Source organism: Dipodomys merriami, unplaced genomic scaffold (genome assembly GCF_024711535.1).
Source record: "Dipodomys merriami isolate MVZ:Mamm:240054 unplaced genomic scaffold, mDipMer1.0.p SCAF_1, whole genome shotgun sequence".
Taxonomy (NCBI): domain Eukaryota; kingdom Metazoa; phylum Chordata; class Mammalia; order Rodentia; family Heteromyidae; genus Dipodomys; species Dipodomys merriami.
The window spans coordinates 35550525-35571680 of record NW_027202270.1 but is presented as its reverse complement, the minus strand read 5'-3'; the positions used below and the strand labels follow the sequence as shown (position 1 = coordinate 35571680).

The 21156-nt window shown below is 36.2% G+C and overlaps 1 protein-coding gene across 7 annotated transcripts in view; it reads right to left on the bottom strand.

Moving 5' to 3' along the window:
* The window catches only part of Pde1a (phosphodiesterase 1A), a 362766-nt gene that overhangs the window by 6129 nt on the left and 335481 nt on the right, over positions 1 to 21156 (bottom strand). For all 7 annotated transcript variants that reach the window (XM_070019653.1, XM_070019652.1, XM_070019669.1 and 4 more), the window contains 3 exons: positions 13342 to 13423; positions 10692 to 10812; positions 9771 to 9958 (listed from right to left, as the gene is read on the bottom strand). In XM_070019653.1, coding sequence (XP_069875754.1) covers positions 9771 to 9958; positions 10692 to 10812; positions 13342 to 13423 — 391 coding nt within the window. The remainder of the gene's footprint in view (positions 1 to 9770; positions 9959 to 10691; positions 10813 to 13341; positions 13424 to 21156) is intronic.

Here is a 21156-nt window from a genome sequence, read left to right as displayed (position 1 = left end):
TCTCTTGGGTTTAGGCTACCAAATGGTGGAGGGCTAATTAGGTTCCCAAACTCAGACAGATAGAAATCAATCCCATATTAGGTATCCATCTTTTACCTGGGATGGGAGACACTTGTGGCTTTATAAAATTCATTCCATGTTACTTGTTTCTTTCTTATGTAAATGTTCGTATCTACTCTTTCCATCAATGAGGAGAAGTTGTGTAATACAATTTCATCTATTTGTGGTTTTTGAAAGTAGTGGTGGAAGAAATGGCTACTTTTGGAAATTCTTATGGGCTTAAATTGATCTTGTTGGAGGAAAATAACCTTGTAAATTTATGAGTTAAAATGAAATCACTCTAAGCAATTAGCTTACAAAATATTTTATTGATCTATAACCTTCAGCCAGGATTCTGGAAAGTGCTGATACCTTTGATCTATGAGGTCTTATACGACAGAGTACTCTCATGATAGAAGTGAAGTTACTTAACATGAGTAGCTTCTCTATTATCTATGAAGCTAGCATTAAAACTGTATTGCAATCTTGTTGAACTGACGTTAGTTGATGAGACTTCTATTTCTCATGGTTCCTGGGTTTTCCTTTACCACAAAAAACTTACTAATTCTCTTTTAAAGAAGCCTAACACAGAAGGGTAATACAACATCATGAAAGCCTTCTGAGTGAACCTCATGTCCAGAGTGATAAGGATCCATTATCAGGTAGTCCTTAGAGTGTACATCTCTCATTTCTATCACTAACATTTTCCTAATATGAATCAAATTCACTGCAAGCCATCCCAAATCACCTGCCATCATTACATGATGAAGTATGGTCCTTGCCTATTTTCTGAAGAAAATATGGTAACAAAGTTTTAGGATGCGATCTCCATGTTTTTTGAAGGCTTATGTAATAAATCCAACCAGAAGAGGATTTGGTGGTGATGTACCTTTCCCCTTCACTTTTTGTAATGTTTTATTTGAAGGAACAAAATACAGACGTTATGTACACACAAGTTTACTGAATTGGCTGGGTCTTCCTTTTGAGACTATCTTGGGCTACAGGACAGTATTTCTTTCTTTAAAGAGTCATTTTCTTTACCTAAAAAGGTCTGTTCCAAGAAAAGGTAAAGGCAATTGTTTAAAAGCTATGTACATATGACCAGATGAAGTTAAGTGAAATGAACCCCAAGATAAGGACACAAGTGGGTTTTTTTGTTTCTTTCTTGCTATTGTTTCTAACGTATTTATAAGGTACCATGTGATTTTTTTGTTGCTTTGTATGTTCCTCCCCCACGGCATAACTCCTGTTTTTTTTTTACTGTGTTTGATGTCAGTATAATTTGGGGAGGGGAAGGGAAAAAACAAAATGTTTAAATAGGGATACAGGTTGACCCATTGTAACAATGAGATGTACAAGACACTATGTTGAAAAACCAACTTTACAATTTAGGTGGCGGGGGAATGGAGAAGTGTAGACGTGGAGGTGGGAGGGAAGGGATGGTAGGGGAAAAACAAAGGAGGAGGCAACAATACTTGATAAGAAGTGTACTCATTACCTTGCTCATGTAACTGTACCCCCTCTGTACAGTGTTTTCACAATAAAAAACTTATTTAAAAAGAAAATAAAAATTATATATAGGCAGTTCACTTACAGCTTTATGGAGTAGGCAGAAATATTAAGAATTCAGAATAAGCCAGTTGCATCCGTTCACTTTCTCATGCAGTGCACTGGATGACTTTAAAAGGTACTTGAAAGACCCACTCTAAAGTTTATCTTAATGGATAAATTAAGATTGGAAAGCTGATGAAAATCATTTTTCATTAAGACTGATTCACCGCACAGCAATTCACTAGGAAGACGGAGCTACCCTATTATAAATTTGTCATGAATTAAACATAATTTCATGAGAAGATGGAAAGGGAAATTAGGAGAACAATTCCATTTACAATGGTCTTAATAAAATGAATAAAAATAAAATAAACTATCTAGGAGTAAGCATAACCAAGAAAGTGAAGGGCCTCTATTATTAAAACAATAAAACTTTGAAAGAGATTGAAGAAGACACCAAGAAGGAGAAAAAGCTCCTTGCTCATGGTTTGGCAGAATTATTGTGAAAATGGCCATAGAGTCAAAGACAATCTACAAATTCAGTGCAATACCCACCAAAGTCCCAATGTCAGAGATAGATAAAGCAACCCAAAATTCCAAAAGGCCTTGGATAAACAAAGCAAATGAGCAAAAACAACAATGCTAAAGTTTTCACAATTTCATACAGCAAATTTTACTACAGAGTCCTAGTAACAAAATACTTGCTACTGGCACACACACACACACACACACACACACACACACACACACACACACACACACACACACGCACACACACACCACACACCTACACAAACAAAATCCAAAACCAAAAATACAGACCTAAAAAGCAATGGAACAGTCTAGAAGACGAAGAAATGTACCACAAACCTAGAGCTATTATTTTATGACAAAGAAGCCAAAAGTATAATTTGGACTAATGAAAGACTTTTCAACATATGATGTTGGGAAAATTGGAAGTCCATAGGCAGAAGAGTAAAATTGGATTCCTGTCTGTCATCTTGTACTAATATAATTTCAAAGTGGATTAAAGACCTCAATATAAATGAAACTACTACAGGAAGGAGTAGGAGAAACATTAGATCTTATTGACACAGGCAGGAACTTCCTGAGTGCAATTCCGGAGTCTTAGCAAATAGGACAGAGTATTGACAAATGGGATGGCAACAAGCTAAAAAGTTTCTGCACAGTGGAGGATGTATTTGCTAAGCTAAAAATGAAGCATACAGAATTGGAGGTCTTTCCCAGCTATATACGGGACAAGAGTCTAACAACCAGAATATATAGGAGCTAAAAAATACCCCTAAAGATTCAATAACCAATTGAACAAATGGGCAAATGAGCTAAGTACACACTAAGTAGACAGAAGTAAAAATAGTCAAAATACATAAAGAAAAGCTCAACATCCCTGGATAGGAAAGCAACGTAAGTAAAAACATCATTGAGATTCCCTGTCACTCCAGTTAAAATGGCCATCATCAAGAATACAAATAACATATATGTGATACCAGGGTGCCAAAATCACATAGGGAAGAGGAAGAACTGAGTGGTGAGACAAAGGTCAATGCAGGGAACCAATGCAACATCAATATTCACAAGACAATATGTTGGAAATGATCTGTACAACTTGGGTGGGGGAGGGAAAGTCGGAGAACAATTAGGGAAGAGGTAACAAGTTTGACAAGAAATGTACTTATTACCTTGCGTATGTAACTGTAACCTCTCTGTACATCACCTTGAAAATAAAAAATAAAATAAAAAATACAAATAACGTAAATGGTGTTATTAGTGGAATGCATACATAAGGCAAACACAATGAAAAGCAATACACAAATTCTTCAAAGAGCTTAAAACAGACTTTTATTGGGCACTTTTCCAAATGACTTAAAGTCAAAATAAAGCTACCTGTATATGCATGTTTATTGTAGCACTAGTCACCGTGGCCAATTCCTACAACAGCCTATTACCAACAAGTAGATTTTGAAAAAAGTGACACACACATACAATGGACGTTCATCCATCTATCAGTGGAAATAATACTATCGTGTTTGTGGAGAAATGTATGTACCTGGAAAAAAGCAGATTGAGTGAAATAAGTCAGGCTCAGAGAGACAAAGTGTATGTGTTTTCTGTCATATATATATAGAGAGAGAGAGAAAGATATTTAGCATTAGGTTCCATGTGTTCTTTCAGGTACCTGCTGAGCATCTTGGAATGCTTTTCCATCCAATAAGGGTAATTAGTATATAAATAGCAATGTATCAATTTTAATTAAGGGTATGACATGCCCATATATCTTGTGCCTAGATCCTTTCTCTCTATTATTCTTCCATGAGGCTGTATCCTCTTCTGCCGCAGGCCCTTGCCTGCATGCTCCTCCTTACCACAGGCTCATTGCAGTTGGAGGCATCCCACCACGCACTGAAACCTCTGAAAGCGAGCCCACATACACCCTTCCTCTCTTAGTGGTTTACTTATGGGCATTTTGTCACAGTCCTGAAAAGCTGACTAAGCATGAATAGTGATAGATCACAATTTATTACATGGGAACTATCACATTATAACATTAATCTTTTAAAATGGTAATATTCTACCAGTAGGTTTGTGACAAAGATTTCTAGTGTTATTTTTTATTTTTTTCAGGTAACAAAAGGAACCTATTTGAGGGCTGGGAAGGTGGCTCAGTGGTAGAGCTTGCCTTGCATGCATGAGGCCCTGGGTTCGATTCCTCAGCACCACATAAGCAAACAGAAAAAAGCCAGAAGTGGTGCTGTCTCTCAAGTGGCAGAGTGCTAGCCTTGAGCTGAAGAGCTGAGGGACAGCGCCCAGGCCCAGAGTTCAGGCCCCACAACCGGACCCCCCCTCCAAAAAAAAAAAGAAAAGAAAAAAGAATAAACTTATTTGTTAAAGTCCTTTTCATTGATGCTTTTAAGTCTGATACTGTTTTATTATTGTTATTGTAAAGGTTATGTACAGAGGGGTTATAGTTACCTAAGTCAGGTGATGAGTACATTTCTTTTTTAACACTGTCACCTCTTCTTTTGTTCTCATGTTTGTTTTCCCTCCTGAACACACCCACAAATTGTATAGTTTATTTTCAACATAGTGCCTAATGCGTATAACTGCTGCATTCATCCTTGTCCTGTGCTCCCATTATCCTCCCCTAAACAGATACATTTATATACTAGAAAACAGTAAAAAAAAAAAAAAAGCAAAAACAGCAACAAAGGGGAATAAAACCTCTTGCTAATGTTTCTTGGAGTTCATTTAGATAAATATAATTTAATATGATCATATGCACATAGCTATTGAGCCTTCATGATCCTCTCCTAAGAATATCCTCCTTTGATCTCACTGTGTGAATCTCTAGAGACCTGTATAATTTATTATGTTCAAGTGTGTTTTTTGTCTTTTACCAGCCAGTGTGCTTACTGGTAGATTTATAGTCACACTATAGTTCTTATTCTCACTGAGAATATATTTATTAGCTTTCCAGCAAGAGACATAATTTTAAATAAACACATCTAACTACAATATTAATATATATTTAATATCATCTCAACTACTATAAAGATACAACAAAACATCTAATTCATCAGTAATTCTTCCTGATTACAGGGGTAATCATAGGCACTGTGCTAGATATCCTGAGAGTAATGAGAAATTAAATATTTTATAGAGACACCAATAAAGTTGAAAATTATAATCCAACTATGATCACACAGGAGGCCCCAAAGTATGCTTTGCATATTATATAAACCATGTTGGGACACATCAAATTTTTGTTTGGTTGATTAAATGTGAGCCAGAACTAAATCGTTGTAACTGAGGGGATTTTAGAGGTAGTAGTGTGGGAACAGAGAAAGGAAAGGTATACTGTAAGCCTAAAGGGTCTAGAGATAGAACAGAGATGTGTAGGTACAACTGAGGCTATTTATGATCTCCTCAAGCAACAAAGTCAAGGTACCAAAATTTCTAATGTTCTTGAAACTGGGTTAACCATTGGGGTTATGACAACATCTAGAACCTTGTCACTCTGCAAGCAGGGCATAGGAGCCCAGGAAAATTCTGGGTTATACATAACACTCTTACTGGATGAAGGTACCTAGATGTGAGAACTGTCCCAGAGTCATTTCCTGCCTTGTACCAGTTTTCAGTTTAAGAATCCAGCATTTCTGTTAACAGTCAGGCACCAACTTATCTTCTCTCTTCCCCATTCCCCCTGTATATTGCTTAAATTTCCAATTCCATATTTCTTACCATAAAACTTCTGTGTCGTCTTGCAGTCATTACTCATATTTGCAAAGTAAAATATGAACAAGTGACAAGTACAGAAACAGAACAAGAAGATAAAGTTTAGAGACTGTTCCATGCAATTAGTTTTCCCCTTTGCCATTGAATGTTTTCCCTATTGCCAGTGGATGTTTTAAAAGATCTTTTAACTAACGAAGACAAATATGCAACATATTATAAGGTGATATCCTTTCATTTGTATATATTTACCGTTTAAGTCAGACTTCCATATAGTAGAGTCAACTCTCCTCTAATGGATGCCCATATACTCTTACCTAATCATCAAAGAGCTTTGCCCTAATTCTGGTTCTTACCCTAATCCTAACTCCACCATAAATTTTGTTTCATCAGTTGTATTCATATGTGTGTGTTTGTACATGCCTTATGCCCTGACTCATAGGAAGCCTCTGCAAATACCGTAATAACTTCATTTATAGCTGCTGACCTTAAATTAGGCTCTGTATTTCCAAAATACACAACACACCTTGATCATAATATCTCATAAGATGCATTTGTTCTCTTCAGGAGGAAGGTAGGTACATGGAATGTTAACATCTCATTAATACAGGTGCTGTGGCTGGGAAATGTAACATGAATCTCTCCACACCTACTTGTGGCCTACTACAACTCTGAACCATAAGCAATATACTGCATTCCATTCCAGACGGCTGTCTAGAGAGTAGAGGTGTCTGAGTATATCTGTTCCTCCAACATGTGCATTCTCTGTGAGAAGAAAGGAAAAGTGGATGTGGGATTGATTCTCAGTTTTGTTTAACTCATCATAGCCTTGGTGGATGCGAGGTAGACAAAACTCACCCTAGGATGATGACTTATGAAGGCTACTAGTGCTTGCCATTCAGGGTCTGCTCTAAACACAAATGTCTTGCCAACAGTTCCCGCAGGACTCCTCGCCACTCCAGCCGCAGGGGTGACTCACAGTATAAGATGGCACTCCCTAATGTGGATGAGCTACGTTTATACAGCACTTCACATCTCGTGTGTTTCTTTCCTGTATATGTTTTCCTTGTTGTTAGGGCTTCTATAAGCTCACCAGCCACCAGTTCAGCAAATATGATCCTTCCTTCACTGCCTTAGCTGCCTTGCTTTCAAAGATGCAGCATCGATCTTCAAGATTGGAGCACAGCTGGACTGATGAGAATGACTGCTTTCCCTGGGGAGTGAACTTTCATCAGGGAAAATATTGCTCTCTTTGGCACTGCAATCTGCTGCGTCTAGGGAAGGTGACAGGGTGTGCCTGAGGCTTCACAGGTAGAAACAGAACAGAAGGAAGCAACGCTAACTACTATCCTCACATACCTGCCACAAGTTTGCTACAAGGATAGCTGTAGGTCTTCATGTAGTCTCCTGTCAGCTCTAAAAGACTGCAGAAAAGGGGAGAGATGGGGCAAACACACAGATGCTGAAAAGTGTGCAGTAGATAATGAAGGCCTTTTCCTCATTCCAGAGTTTAACCAAAGGAACGTTGGAGGTGGAGGAAGTGTTGCTACCATTCATAAAGGTTCCATGTCCAAGAGTCAAGACAGATTTTCCCAGCTGCTTTAGAGAAGATGTATGGAGTGAGACTACTCTTTTTTGCCATTTAACAGAGCAGTCTATGAATATAGTGCCTCTTGAATTACTGTCGCCCCTTTTAATATTCTCACCCACCCCTCCCACCCAAACCCTTTCCTTTCTTTTCTTAATTTTTAGGTTATTGCTTTTTTTGCCATTTAACAAAGCAATTTGTGTATACAATGCATCTTTTTTATTGTGAAAATACCGTACAGAGAGGTTACAATTACACGAGCAAGGTAATGAGTATATTTCTTACCAAGCATTGTTGCCTCCTCCTTTGTTTCCCCTTCCCATCCCTTCCCATCTGCCCCCCAACCCCACGGGCGCACCCACCAAAGTTGTAAAGTTCGTTTTTCAACATAAATACAATGCATCTTGAGCTGTGTCATCCCCTCAGTATCTTCACATCCCCCCTGCTTCGACCTGCCCCTTCCCTTACTTTTTCTTAGTTCTGTGGCATATACAATGCATTCGTGTCCTCCTTCTCCCTCTTCCCCTTCATTCTGCTACTCTTCTTCCTTTGCCCCTTTTCATGTTGTTGATGACCCCTGGAGTCTCAGGATTTAGAACATTTTGCTCCTCTTGGGTTAATGGGATGGCTATATCTATGAAATACAGCTTGGGAGCTGAAATGACAGTGACCAAGAATCTGGGCTTCTCTTCAAAGCCTTGATGCTTAACTCATATTCCACAGCACTAAGCATCACAGAACTTGCTTGTTTCCATCTCAGTGAAGTTATAATAAGGAAGCTTTCACTTCTAGTCATTTTAAGACCAGAAATGAGGGCAGTAATAAATAAAATGGAAATATCTGATTGCTGTTCATCTAAATATGGACTCCCATTAGATGCATTTTGTAGCTGATCGCAATTTTTAACTGTGATTATAAAACATTGTATCCACATGAATTTGGATTTACAAATGTATGCATAAAGCATGTTACACTGAAACTAATGTATGTAGCATGTGTAATCTAATCTAATGTCCATTTAGATGGCTGAGAATGTTGAAAGGGGTGACGTTGATCAAGACACATTGTATTCAGAAACTGCCTTCTTGAATGGCAACTGCTTTGCACAACTACTTAAAAATAATACAAATATTAAAAGGAAATATCTATCCAGCATCCAATTTAAGAAATAAAATAACATTAATTCCCAATGAATAATGCATCCTGTCTTCTAGGATCATTCCAATTATCTGTTCCTGTAATTATTTAGTTTTTCATATGCGTTGCATAAGCCTATTGCTGTAGCTGACCATTTTTTAGCCTTCTGTGGCAACACTCAATTTTAGAGATTTTGTTTTCTCAATACTGTCACTCATTCATACCTATGATTATATTTAGTTTATCTCTTTCAACATTTGTATGCTATTAAATAATATGCGCAAACCACCCTATATGAATCCGGTTCACTGTTTTGTTTTGTTTTTCACATTTCATTTTACACCCAGAAACAACATCCATATAAACATTTTAGACCTGTCTTGTGAAGGTCATAAAATAGACATATTAAATTACTGAAAAATATGGCATGCATGTCTTCATCTTTGGTTGGAATGTCAAACTATTTTCTGTGAAATAATTCTATATACTGACATTGTTCTTGACTGTTTTCTTGATTTCCACATTTAAACCTAACAATTCTACTTTCAAACTCTCTGAAGCCCTTCATCTCTTTATGCTTTTCTCAGACATGGATAAGAACTAATGATTAAAGTAGTACCAACCAACTCCTATCGTGCTCAGTGTAACTCCTAAGTGCTTCCATACTTCTAAGCAGATTCTACAGCAGCATAAACTTATTTAATTCTTTTCAAGCCAGTGTGAAGGGAAAGGGCTTCTTGTTTGGATGATGGGGAGACAAAAGCAACTACAACACTGGAAATTAGTGAAGGCAATACAATTACCAAAGAAGGTTTTGTTCTTCAAAAACAAAAAATAGTCAGAAAAGAGCAGCAAGTGCTGGTGACATCCTTACCTGGAGCGGAATCAGGCCTGAAGTCAACTGTGGCAACTTGGCTGCCGCCACACCCAGTGCTGTCCTTGCTTTGTGGTCTTCCTTCCAGGCCCAGGTCACTACCCTCTGCCGCACACATGTGTAAGCCGTGCAGCATAAGCAAAGCAAAGTTTCTTTTTATCTACCAAAGAAGCTAACTCGCTAATGAATAATCAAGGTGTAGTCAAGTTCTCATTGCCACCAAGAGTTCCAATATTTTGTAAAAGGGGAAAAAGCAGGTAAAAGGCAATCCAAGTCAGTGCGAGGATGGCTAAGACGGAGATGGGCTGTGAGTGTTGCAGGCGGGCCTACCTTGTGCGGCCAGCTCCTTCCACCGCTCCTTGTTCTGCTGGATGATGTCCACCAGGTTGTTTTTGAAGCTCTTCAGGTCCACGGCAGTGAGAGAGTAGTCTGGGGCGTAGCTCCCATCACTCATGGAGCCTTTTGCATTTGATCGTCTCAGAGAGTCAGCAACGTGTAATCCCACAATGCCAGATGAGCTAATGGTAATAATCCAAGAAACCAAAGGACACCAAGGTTAAGGCACAAAAGTAGGGAGCAATGTCTGTACAACTACAAAAATGACCAGAGACACATCAGGTGTGAAGTCCCAGTATGTATAATATATAATGTATCAATATGATATTAACATATCAACATATTACATTAATATTTTATATACTCTATACATTCCATATATTATAAAATATATATTATAATACTGTATATTATACTACAATATTATACTACAGTACTATAGTATATATATGTTATTATATAGAACATCTATTTAATTTTTCAATTTTTTAAAATATATTTTCAATTTTATAAAATATATTTAAAATATATTTTATTGTAAAGATACTGTACAGAGGGGTTACAGTTACATGAGTAAAAAAATCTCTTCCCTCCCCAGTTCCCCAACTCATCCCTCTCTCCCCCCCTTGCCCCTGTGCGCCTGAAGTTGTAAAGTTCATTTTCAACATAGTGTCTTGTACATCTCATTGTTACAATGGGTCAACCTATATCCATATTCGTTTTTAAATAATGTACCTCAACAGCAGGTGTAATACAACATATAACCACTAGGTGGCGATACTGCCTAATAATTCAAATTCTTGCAAGAATTTCCTGCCTTACTGTAATGAAAAAGGGATAATTATTAATTTAAAAAAAAACATATTTTAAACATCACAAAGATGAACATTATAAAAAAGAACACCCTAATTATACCTGCTTGCTCCATAGCTAGAAGTTTCGGATTTTGATGCTTCCTCTATAAGAGGAATAACAATTTTCTCTGTTGAGTCGGTCAGAAGAGAAAATGTTGGCTCTACTATGAAATCAATAAAGCCTAAAAATGTAAAAAAAAAATAAATAGGTAAGTAAAATAAATAGGTAAGTGAAAATAAATTCAAATGTTATAATTTCTTGAATTCTAAGATGAATATAAGCGTTTCTGGCATGGTCCTACAATAGGTTTTCATGATAACAATGGGTCTGCTTGCTTCTTAATAGTATTTTAGTATGAATAACACAACATTTATAGATGTTTTAACTGTGCTATAAGATAGTTTCTCAGAGGTGGGCATCAGTGGTTCACACCTGTAGTCCCAAGTACTCAGGAGGCTGGGCTCTCAAGATCCAGGTTTGAAGCCAGCCCATAAAGGAAAGACCTGGACATTCTTACTGTTAATTAACCACCAAAAAGCCACAAATGGAGCTGTAGCTCATATGGTGGAATGCCAGTCTTGAGTGACAAAGTTAAGAAATAGCACCCAGGACCTAAATTCAAGCCCCAGTACCAACACACACACACACACACACACACACACACACACACACACACACACACACACACACACACACAATCTATAATATAGTATGCCAAATCTCTTTTGCACCCTTTTGACTATTACTTGAAAATTCCTTGTGTATTTTAATATATCTTTAGTATTTTATAAATCTTCTATATCAGAAAATATAAAAATATATTAATTCATCCACATAACTCACTAATGAACACAAAAAAGCTAAGGGGCAGTACCCAAGCCCTGAATTCAAGCTCAAGTACTGGCACACACGCGTGCACACACACACACACACACACACACACACACACACACACAGAGCCTCAGGCCATAAATATGGCATGATTTAAGCTTGCTAACACAAGTGTATTGGCTTTCTTATATACTACTCAACCTGTATATTCTATTGCTAATAGCAGACTCACATCTCACGAGCAGTGCTTTATTTTCCTTTCAACAAGAGGCATTATTGCCAATTTGGCTACTGGTGGTGAAATGTTATTATTTGCCAAAACAGAAATGATATTTAAACTCCAAAAGAAGCTACATAATGAAAGTTTTTCCCACCTAAGGCCACAGGATGGCAAGCACTCTTTTTCCCCTTCTCCTCACTGTATCAGCTTCCTGCCAGTGTGTTAATATTTCAAATTGCTGTTTATTATTCTCTGGATGTAAAGTGTTAGTTCGCAGAGTGTGGGCGCGTGCTGTCAAATCGGCAGAGAGAACGGTAACATCTCTGGGAAGACAGCATTAATCCCACCGCTTTGAGATGTCAGGACTGAATGATTTTTACATTTAAAGCACTTGTCAAGATGGAAAATGACACACAAAGAACAGGGCCTGGTCCTCTGGGAGCATTTACCTCGCAGTGTTTAGGCAGAGGAGGAGACAACAACTATTCTAAGCTCTGTGTACACCTCTACTCCCAACTCCCACTGGTGTTTGAAATCAAGTGCTTCTTACCTGAGTGGAGGGGGGGGCGGGGAATGGACTACTACCTGAATATAAGAAAAAAGGTAAAGGAAGGTTCTGGAAAATAACCCGTAGTTCTAGTAGATTATCCATAGTATATATTGAGGCATGCTTCTAATTTAAAAATACTTCAATAATTTTGTGTCTTACTGGACATTTAAAACGAAAGTAAAGTAATGTTAGTTGTCCACCATGTTCTGCGTGCAGTTCCAAATGCCCAAGATACATAGACTGTCCAGAGAGACATCACAGCTGGTAAATAAGACAGTGATTGCTATTACAGCCACAAAACTGGGGCCTATCAGTCCTTCCCAGATGGCAGACGAGATCCTTAGCCTGCTGGGTCAGTGTTCTCTACACTCAGTGAAGCTCTGGGTGTTTGGTACTTTATAGAAAGAGGTGTTGAAACTTGGAAAGGGGAAAAGGTTAAAGCAAACAGCTTTGTTGTAGGTACTGCTAGAGCACAGAGCAGGGGTGAGGTGAGAGACGACTCTGAATTCATTGGTCATGTAATTCAGTAGGGAGGATGCTGGCTTAGGGAATCACTGCTGCAAATATTTGAACCGTGTGGCATTGTAATTGTAGATTTTAATAATGGACTAGAGTTGCTGTGCCCAACACAAATACAGATAAGAACAAGTGTGATGGGAAATAATATCATGTGCAAATTTCCTGCTGTTGGCTTATCTGTTTATAACACCAAGATGTTTTATCAAAAGAAACTGTGTGAGATTATATATTAAACATGCCAACAAAACTTGGCAATAACACCTTAGAAAGCTAATATTTAATCAAAAGGTCTTACATAGATTGTAGAAACCAAAAACCAGTATCAAAATAAAACTACCATTCTCTTGAACAAGAAGAACATTTACAACCAGCATAACAATAACATTAGCTCGTGTTGCTTGCTTGAATACATTTGATGAATTTATTTCAATAATTCTCATTCTGCAACATCGAGATCAGCCTAAAGCCAAACATTATGGTGAACGCAATGTGAGGTTTCCCTGGACAATTGAGTGGCTCGGGTATGCATTTGAAGCTTGACCAGTCTCTCTGAGCCCCAATGCTCTAGGACCACATTTCTTCAGCATTACCTATCTGTGACTGGGCCACCATGGTCGACTTCCGGTCACACAGTGGGGAGAATGGAAGCCCTAATTCAGCTTCTTTGTCTCCCTGGGGGAAAGAAAGGCACGTTAGTACAGACTTGGCTGAAGAATGTAATGTGTAGCTTAATTCTAATGCCTGAAAAAGCAGCCATCGTTCACTGTGTGTATACGTATGATTAAAAGCCCACATTTAGCTAATTTTTCTAGATAGTATTTTGTTGGGAGCCTTCTGAAGGGGGAACATTATGAATATATTCAGTATCTGTAGACTTCATGATTGAAAAGACCTTTGCTCTTTGGGAACTTCTGAAGTTACCAGAAATTAATCACCTCAGTATATTATTTGGCATTTAATTAACGATAAAGTTCATGGATGTTTTGCTTCTTTTCCTTTTCTCTCTTCCCTCCTTCCTTCCTTGCTTGCTTCTTTCCTTTCCCTCCCTTTCATTCCTTTCCTTCCCTCTCTTCTCTTTCTCTCTCTTTCTGTCTTCCTTTTCTTTCTTTTTCTTTTCTTTCTTTCCTTCTTTCTTCCTCTCTCTCTCTCTCTCTCTCTCTCTCTCTCTCTCTCTCTCTCTCTCTCTCTCTCTCTCTCTCTCTTCTTTCTTTTGTGTGGGTACTGGGGCTTGAACTCAAAATCTTGGCACTGACTCTCAGCTTTGTCTCTCAAGGCTACCTCTGTTCCACTTGAGTCACAGTTCCATATCTGAATTTTAGTAGTTATTTGGAAATGAGTCTCATGGACTTTCCTTCCCTGGTTGGCTTCAAACTGAGATCCTCAGATCTCCGCCTCCTGGATTACATGTATCAGCCACTGCCACCTGGTTTTGTGCTATTGTTTTTATTATTATTATTATTATTATTATTATTATTATTATTATTATTATTTTAAAGGTACGTATACATGAGCACCAATTTAAAACTAAGATCTTGTGACTGGACTGCTTTTTCAAATTTAACCTGCATGAGCATTTTGAACCATCTTTCTAGTCATTCAGTTGTATTAACTCTTTCACAATATGTAATGAGGAATATCCACAACATTCTCCCACTTTGTGTCCACAGTTTTATTTTAATACATTTTTTTCTCAGAGAAAATTATGATGTCAACAATAATTTAATCTTATCTAAGATAGATTAATGGAGCACATATGTAAAAGAATTCCATTTCTATTTGGGTTTCTCGTCCTGAGAAATTGATTTTCATCTTGTAATGGACAGGTGGTTATTTTGGGTAAATCTGAATTCTCATCAGGCTTATCACATATCAGTTCCTCCTCTTAAATCTAAGAAGATGCACATGTAAAGAAAGAAGGAGAAGGGAGCATTCTTCTTCCTCACCCCTGTTCATTTTAAACGTCTGGCTATTTGAATGAGTGTTTGGGGCCCTGTTTTTGTCCTGCTATTGGCTGTGTTCCTTCATAAGGCACCAGTCTCGCCTAAGGAAACAACATGTGGCTAAAGACTTCCTAATTTGCTTTCAGCCTGCTTCCTTCTCACATGAGGGCTGTCTGTGGCTTTGGAGGTTTGCTTAGCACATTTCCTGGTGTAGTCCCCTTAAGCCACAATGCTGGCAGAATGAAATCAGAATTGGCTGGCCAAATGTAAATGTGATCACACATTTCTATGATCTTTGCCAGCAACCTTCTGAATTTATACATCGATTTAATTTAGAATTGATACGTGTAGCCAGCTTCCATGTCAAAAGGAAAGGAAGTAGTAATGCCACTGGCCTTGGACTTAGAAGAGGTAGTGAAGTGGATCACCAGTATCTGATAGGGTAGATAGGTCTCAGCCTTTGATGTGACCTAACTTTGTGACACTGGCCTCCTAATTTTAGTGGTAAGACTTAGTAAGTATAATTGCATCTGCCTAAAAGGATTATTCTGGTGCTACCTGAGATAATTTATAGGAAGCCTAAAGACACAGCTTAACAGTTAGTAAATAGTAATTACATTTAACCAAGAAGAGTCATAATTCATAGTAGCAACAATGAGCAGCTGTATATATTAAAGACATTTATAATATCTAAGCATATCTTGGATGGTTTTAAACTACTGGAAGAAGAATTTGTACTTTATGTAGCATACAACCAATTAGAATTTTCTTTTTCTCCCTTTTTTTGAGAAAGGCATTGATATGATAGGAAAGATTAATTTGGAAGATTAATTTGTCTGCAATCTGAGAGATGCTGGGGTGAAATAAGGATGACTCTTGGGTCTCCAGTCAGATTGAGAGCAAGTGAGTCAGTAATGGAAAAAAAGAGGCTGCGATGAGAGGTAGGTGTAAAGACTAATATGGAACTGATTTTTAATTTCTTAAAGTAAGGTACAAGACTAATTTCAAGCTGTAGTGCTGAACAGCAACATTTTTAATAATTTGTAAGTAATTATACTAACATCATTAAAATAGAAATAAGGTGGCAAATAGACTTTCCAGGCAATGTGATATTGGCGATATGTATTAGAAAATACTGTATTATTTCCTTTATTCACCACAGTTAGGTTGCTGTGAACTGGTTTTATTGGTCAAGTTGTTGCTAACTGCTATTTTAAGGGCACAAAGTCAGTACGTATATTTTTATGTTGTAGTGCTCTCTGGTAAACTACTAAATAGTCATTTAGGCTCCCAAAAAGCACAGTGATAGTTTACTCTTCCTGAGCTAAATTTTATAGATGGCTGGATAACATTTTCAGATATGACTTAGGCACTGGACATTCCCATGCAGGGTCAATTTCCTTTAATCAGAGAGAAAGATTTGATTTTCTCCTTGCTTCCTGCATGCCACAATTAATTTAGATCATCAAAATTCTCTTGCAAAAGTGTGCTTTGAATGTTAAAGTATATTAATAATTCAGCTTCCTTATAAATAGTTTAAGGTGTTATTTGTTCTTTAGGATAAATAAAGGCCATGAGTGCAAGGTCAGGAAGGGCCCTGTAGCTAGATTATAAAGGAACTTGAAACCTAATAGGACAAGGGCATGCTATTAAGGGATAAGTTATAGTCTCTCAGTACTAATTTGACCAACGTCATAGTTTTATTTTCCTATCTCTGGTTAGGGAATATTGACTTCCTATGGAGATTAGTATAGGAAATACAATTTTACTTTGAAATAACAATCTTTATATGACACCTAAGCATGAATGATGAAACAGAGGGGTTTGATGATATATAATGTAGAATTAAAAAAAAAATTTGACCTTCCAAATAATGTACCTCCAAATCACTTGTTTTTTTTCAGCTAGCAATGTAATAAATTAATCAATGTATATCTTTCTTGTGATCATGTTAGGAATTCTTTTAAAATGAAAATTTTATTACTTATAGTTACTGAAAGTTGAGCTTTAAGAATTTAGGCATCATTTACCCTTAAGTAACTCCCAAGTAGCAAAATATTTCATAATTATTGTTTCTCTGATAACTTGCCCTCTGAAAAGTATAAAACTTAAATCTGTCCTCCTGTACTTCTAGCTATTTAGGAGGCTGAGATCTGATGATTGCCATTTGAAGCCAGTCTGGACTGGAAATTTCATGAAGGCTTTTATTTTCAATTAGCCAGAAAAAAGCTGGAAGTGGAGCTGTGGCTCAAGTGGTACAATGCTAGCCTTGAGTGAAAAAGCTAAAGGACAGCACCCAGGTCCTGAGTTCTCTCTGTCTCTGTCTGTCTGTCTGTCTGTCTGTCTGTCTGTCTGTCTGTCTGTCTGTCTCTCTCTCTCTCTCTCTCTCTCTCTCTCTCTCTCTTTCTCTCTCTCTGTCTCTCTCTCTCTCACACACACACACACATACACACACACACACACACACACAACAAAACTGACCAAAAGTATAACAAATAATATCAGTTATTCACATTTGCACATTTGTCTTGTAGTTAGAGAGTACAGTGACCGCTCACTCTGTCACTTTCCTTTTCTCACCCATCTTAGAAGAAGCCAGAAATGGTACAGGAAAGAAAATCCCCACATACATACACAGGGAAGTCACATCTCCACTGCTGTGAACACGGAAAACCAGAGTTTACATTTTTTTAATGAAACCAATTCTATTTTGCATTATTAGCCATATGTTTGATGAATATGAATAAAAACAGTTTCTTTAATGAGATGTGGCTGGGGGTATTGCTCGAGGCAGAGCACTTGCCTAGCATACAGGGTACCCTGGCTTTGATCATGAGTACTATAAAAGCAAGCAAAGAACAGCAATAACCAAATACCAGTAATCAGAAAACACCAGAAATCCAAACTATTTGTATGCATAACCCCAGCTGAGGGCTATGGATATTTGTGGCCAGATATCCTTTACTTTGGTGAAAACCTCCAGCAGTAATATGATGTATCTCCCAACGCAACACTTAAATTGTTATCACATTCTGAAAGACTGAAGGAATATAATTGCTTTATAAAAGAGTTGTTTTCACTGTCTGAGATGAAAAGACCAAATTACTTTAGCTCAATGTGTAACAAGACAGTATCTATCAATACTGTGGGCTTGACAAAAGGTTAATTTCACAGATGTTTATGCACAGATGAGCAATTAGGAAACACATAGAGAACTACTGCAGCCCTAATTCTAGAACATCTGCACAGATCCCCACATCAAGTGTGAAAGCAGATGCATTCAGAGTAAAGCACATACCAAGGAGTTTGAAGTCACTGATGAATTCAACTCCAAAGGGCTAAAATATGGAGTATAGCTAAGAAGAAGTAAGAATGTTGTTATATTTACTTAGCTTAAATGCAAGAAAACATTACACCTGTTGGACTAAATACCATATTTGAGTGAATCTCAGGAAAGTCAAGAGGTTTCGCTTGAGGACCATATTTATTGTAGTACAAACTCACTTATTTTCACCATTAATTCTACCATTTTTCTTGTTTCTGCATATTTTTCTGAATGGGATTTGAAAGCCATTCCCTTTTAAAACTCAAGATAGTGTTACTTGAGATTTCAATATAAGATTCCATCATTTAAGACCCCCCCAAGTGCTAAGTCAACTTATAATGGTCTGACAACATTTTCATTTTGGAAGAGATAGGTGTTGCAATCAAAGACAATTTAATCTTTTTAACAGCCACATTAAAACATGTAGTTACTCTCCTTTGGGCTGTGCATTTAATCTTCATTATTAGGTCATTCAAGCAAACGCCTTTTGAGGGGGGTGGGTGAAACCAAGTCATAACTGTCATGTTCTACCAAGAGCCCTGTTTAAAACAAAACAAAACAAAACAAAAACAAAGAAAAAAACTGAAAAATGAACGTCAGAAATGCATTTCCAAGACTATTTTAAAACATGATCTTTCAGATTCTATGTGTTTTAGTGGTTAGATATGGAGTCAGGCCTCCACACACTGAGAGCAATAGAGGAGCTAAGTAGTCTTATGGAATAATGCTTCTACTCCAACACAAAGATGTTAAGAGCCATCGTCTTCTAGCAGCTTCATTATTAGTATTAGTTACCTTTCTGGAATATTCCAGAAGAGAGTAGTGGTGAACTTAAAAAAAACCAAAAAACTCAATTCAGTTTCACTGAATTCATTACCCTCGTTACTGTGGTATTCTTTGCTTCGAAATCCATAAAACAAAAACACTCATAGTCATATATTTGGAGATTTATGAGAAACTTTTGAGAGTAACTGGTATTTATCAGAAATCTTTTAATGCAGTGGAGAATTTTTAGTTTATTTCTATTATATATTTATATATTTTATATAATACAAAATGCTACATAATAATATATAATATTTACATATAATATATCATGTACTATATAATAATATATAGTATATATTATATAATATATTAACATTTTATAGCTTATATAATAGGTTATATAATTATAAATGTATATAATTATAAATATTATATAAACAATATATTTATATGTTTATTATATTATATTTATATTCAAGAAAAAGATTTATGAAACTCCATTGTGAAAGGATAAAATATTTCATTATCCTATGCTGTCATAAATAATATTGTCTTAAAATTTTAATTTTCTAATTGTTTGTTGCTCAAGTACAGAAATTCAATTGATCCTACAATTCTGTTTCAACCAATGTGTTTGTTTAAATGGCTTTTTACAAATCCTTTAAGGTATTCTAGGCTGATGCTCAAGTTTCTGAGACTATATGGATAATTTACTTTTATTAAATAATTTATTAAAATAATTATTTTTCCTTATTGCATTGACTAGAATTTTAAATGCAATATTGGATAGAAGTGCATTGAACAAACCAGACTTTAGATGCACAATTCCCCACACCCAGGAGGAGTACTGCAGTAGCATGAGTTTGATTCAACTGGGGCTATGTAGAGAGATACTGCTCAAGAAAATAAATAAATAGATACACAAATAAATAAATAGTGGTAGAATAGATATTAAGATTTAAGTGTAAATTTTTTCAATATTTCACCATGAAGTATTGTGTTAGTTAAAAAAGGTAATTGAAAGAGGTTTTCTATTTTTACTTTGCTGAGAGTTTTTATAGTCATTTTTTGTTGAATTTCATCAAATTTCTTGTATGCATTTACTGGTAACATGATTTCCTCTTTTTTTCAATCTGATGAACCACATGAATTGATTTTTTAGTCAAATTTATTCAAATCAGGATAGATTTCTTTTACTATTGCTGGATTTGACTTGCCAGTAGTTTAAGAATTTTTTTCTAATGAGATTCATGACAGAGATAGCTGTACAATTTATTTTATATTGCTAGATTTTGTCAGGAGTTGTCTGCCAAATTTTCATTAAAAATTGAGTGAGACTGCCTTTATTTCTCTATGAAATGTTTTAGAGAATTTACATTTGAACTGAGTAATGTGAGTTGAAATCAGAATTAAGAAGTGAAGCCATCTACATCTAGAGATTTCTTCATGGGAAGAATTACACTACAAATTCAAGTTTTAAAAGTAGACATGACTATTCAGATAATGATTTTTTCTTTCTTTATATCTAGCTTGGTAATTTATATTTTTCAAAGAATTTGACAACTTTATGTTGTCAATTTTATTGGCATAAATTGTTCATAATATTTCTTATATTTTTGATATAGTAAAATCTATACTAATATCCCCCTTTTCATTTATAATTTATCCTCACTTTCTGATCATGGAACTAAATCATTATTTTTTCAGAGAACCAGCAGTTGTCTTTGTTAATTCTTGCTACTTTTTGTCTTTGCTCTATTTCATTGATTTTTGCTTTTGTATCTATTATCTCCCTCTATCAACTTATTTTGGTCCAATTTTCTTAGCTTTACCTAGTATTCTAACATAAATAATTCATTTGATAGCCTCATTCTTTTCTAATAATGTATTTTCAACCACAAAATTCCCTCTCAATATTACTTTAGCTGACTGTAACACGATTTTCTTTGTGTTTCTATCATCATTCAATTTAAAATATTTTAAAATTTCTTCTTTTTTTCATTTTTTATTGTGAAAATAGTGTACAGAAGGGTTACAATTACATGAGCAAGGTAATGAGTACATTTCTTATCAAGCATTGTTGCCTCCTCCTTTGTTTCCCTTACCATCCTAACATTTCTTCTTAACTAGACAAAAATCATCTAATCTCTCCATGTTTGTGCTTTCTCATCTCTGAAAGGACTATTTTTAATGATCTGTATATTTTCTTTAGGTTCATTTTCTTGCCATTAATTGACCAACATACAAAATTACAGTTTTAAATTAATTATAACAAAGTTGGCCTATATGTTTTAACAGTAAATCTATTTTGTATGTTTTCTTTGGTTGGTTGGTTGGTTGATGGCAGTGGTGATAAAAATGAGGCCCTTCCA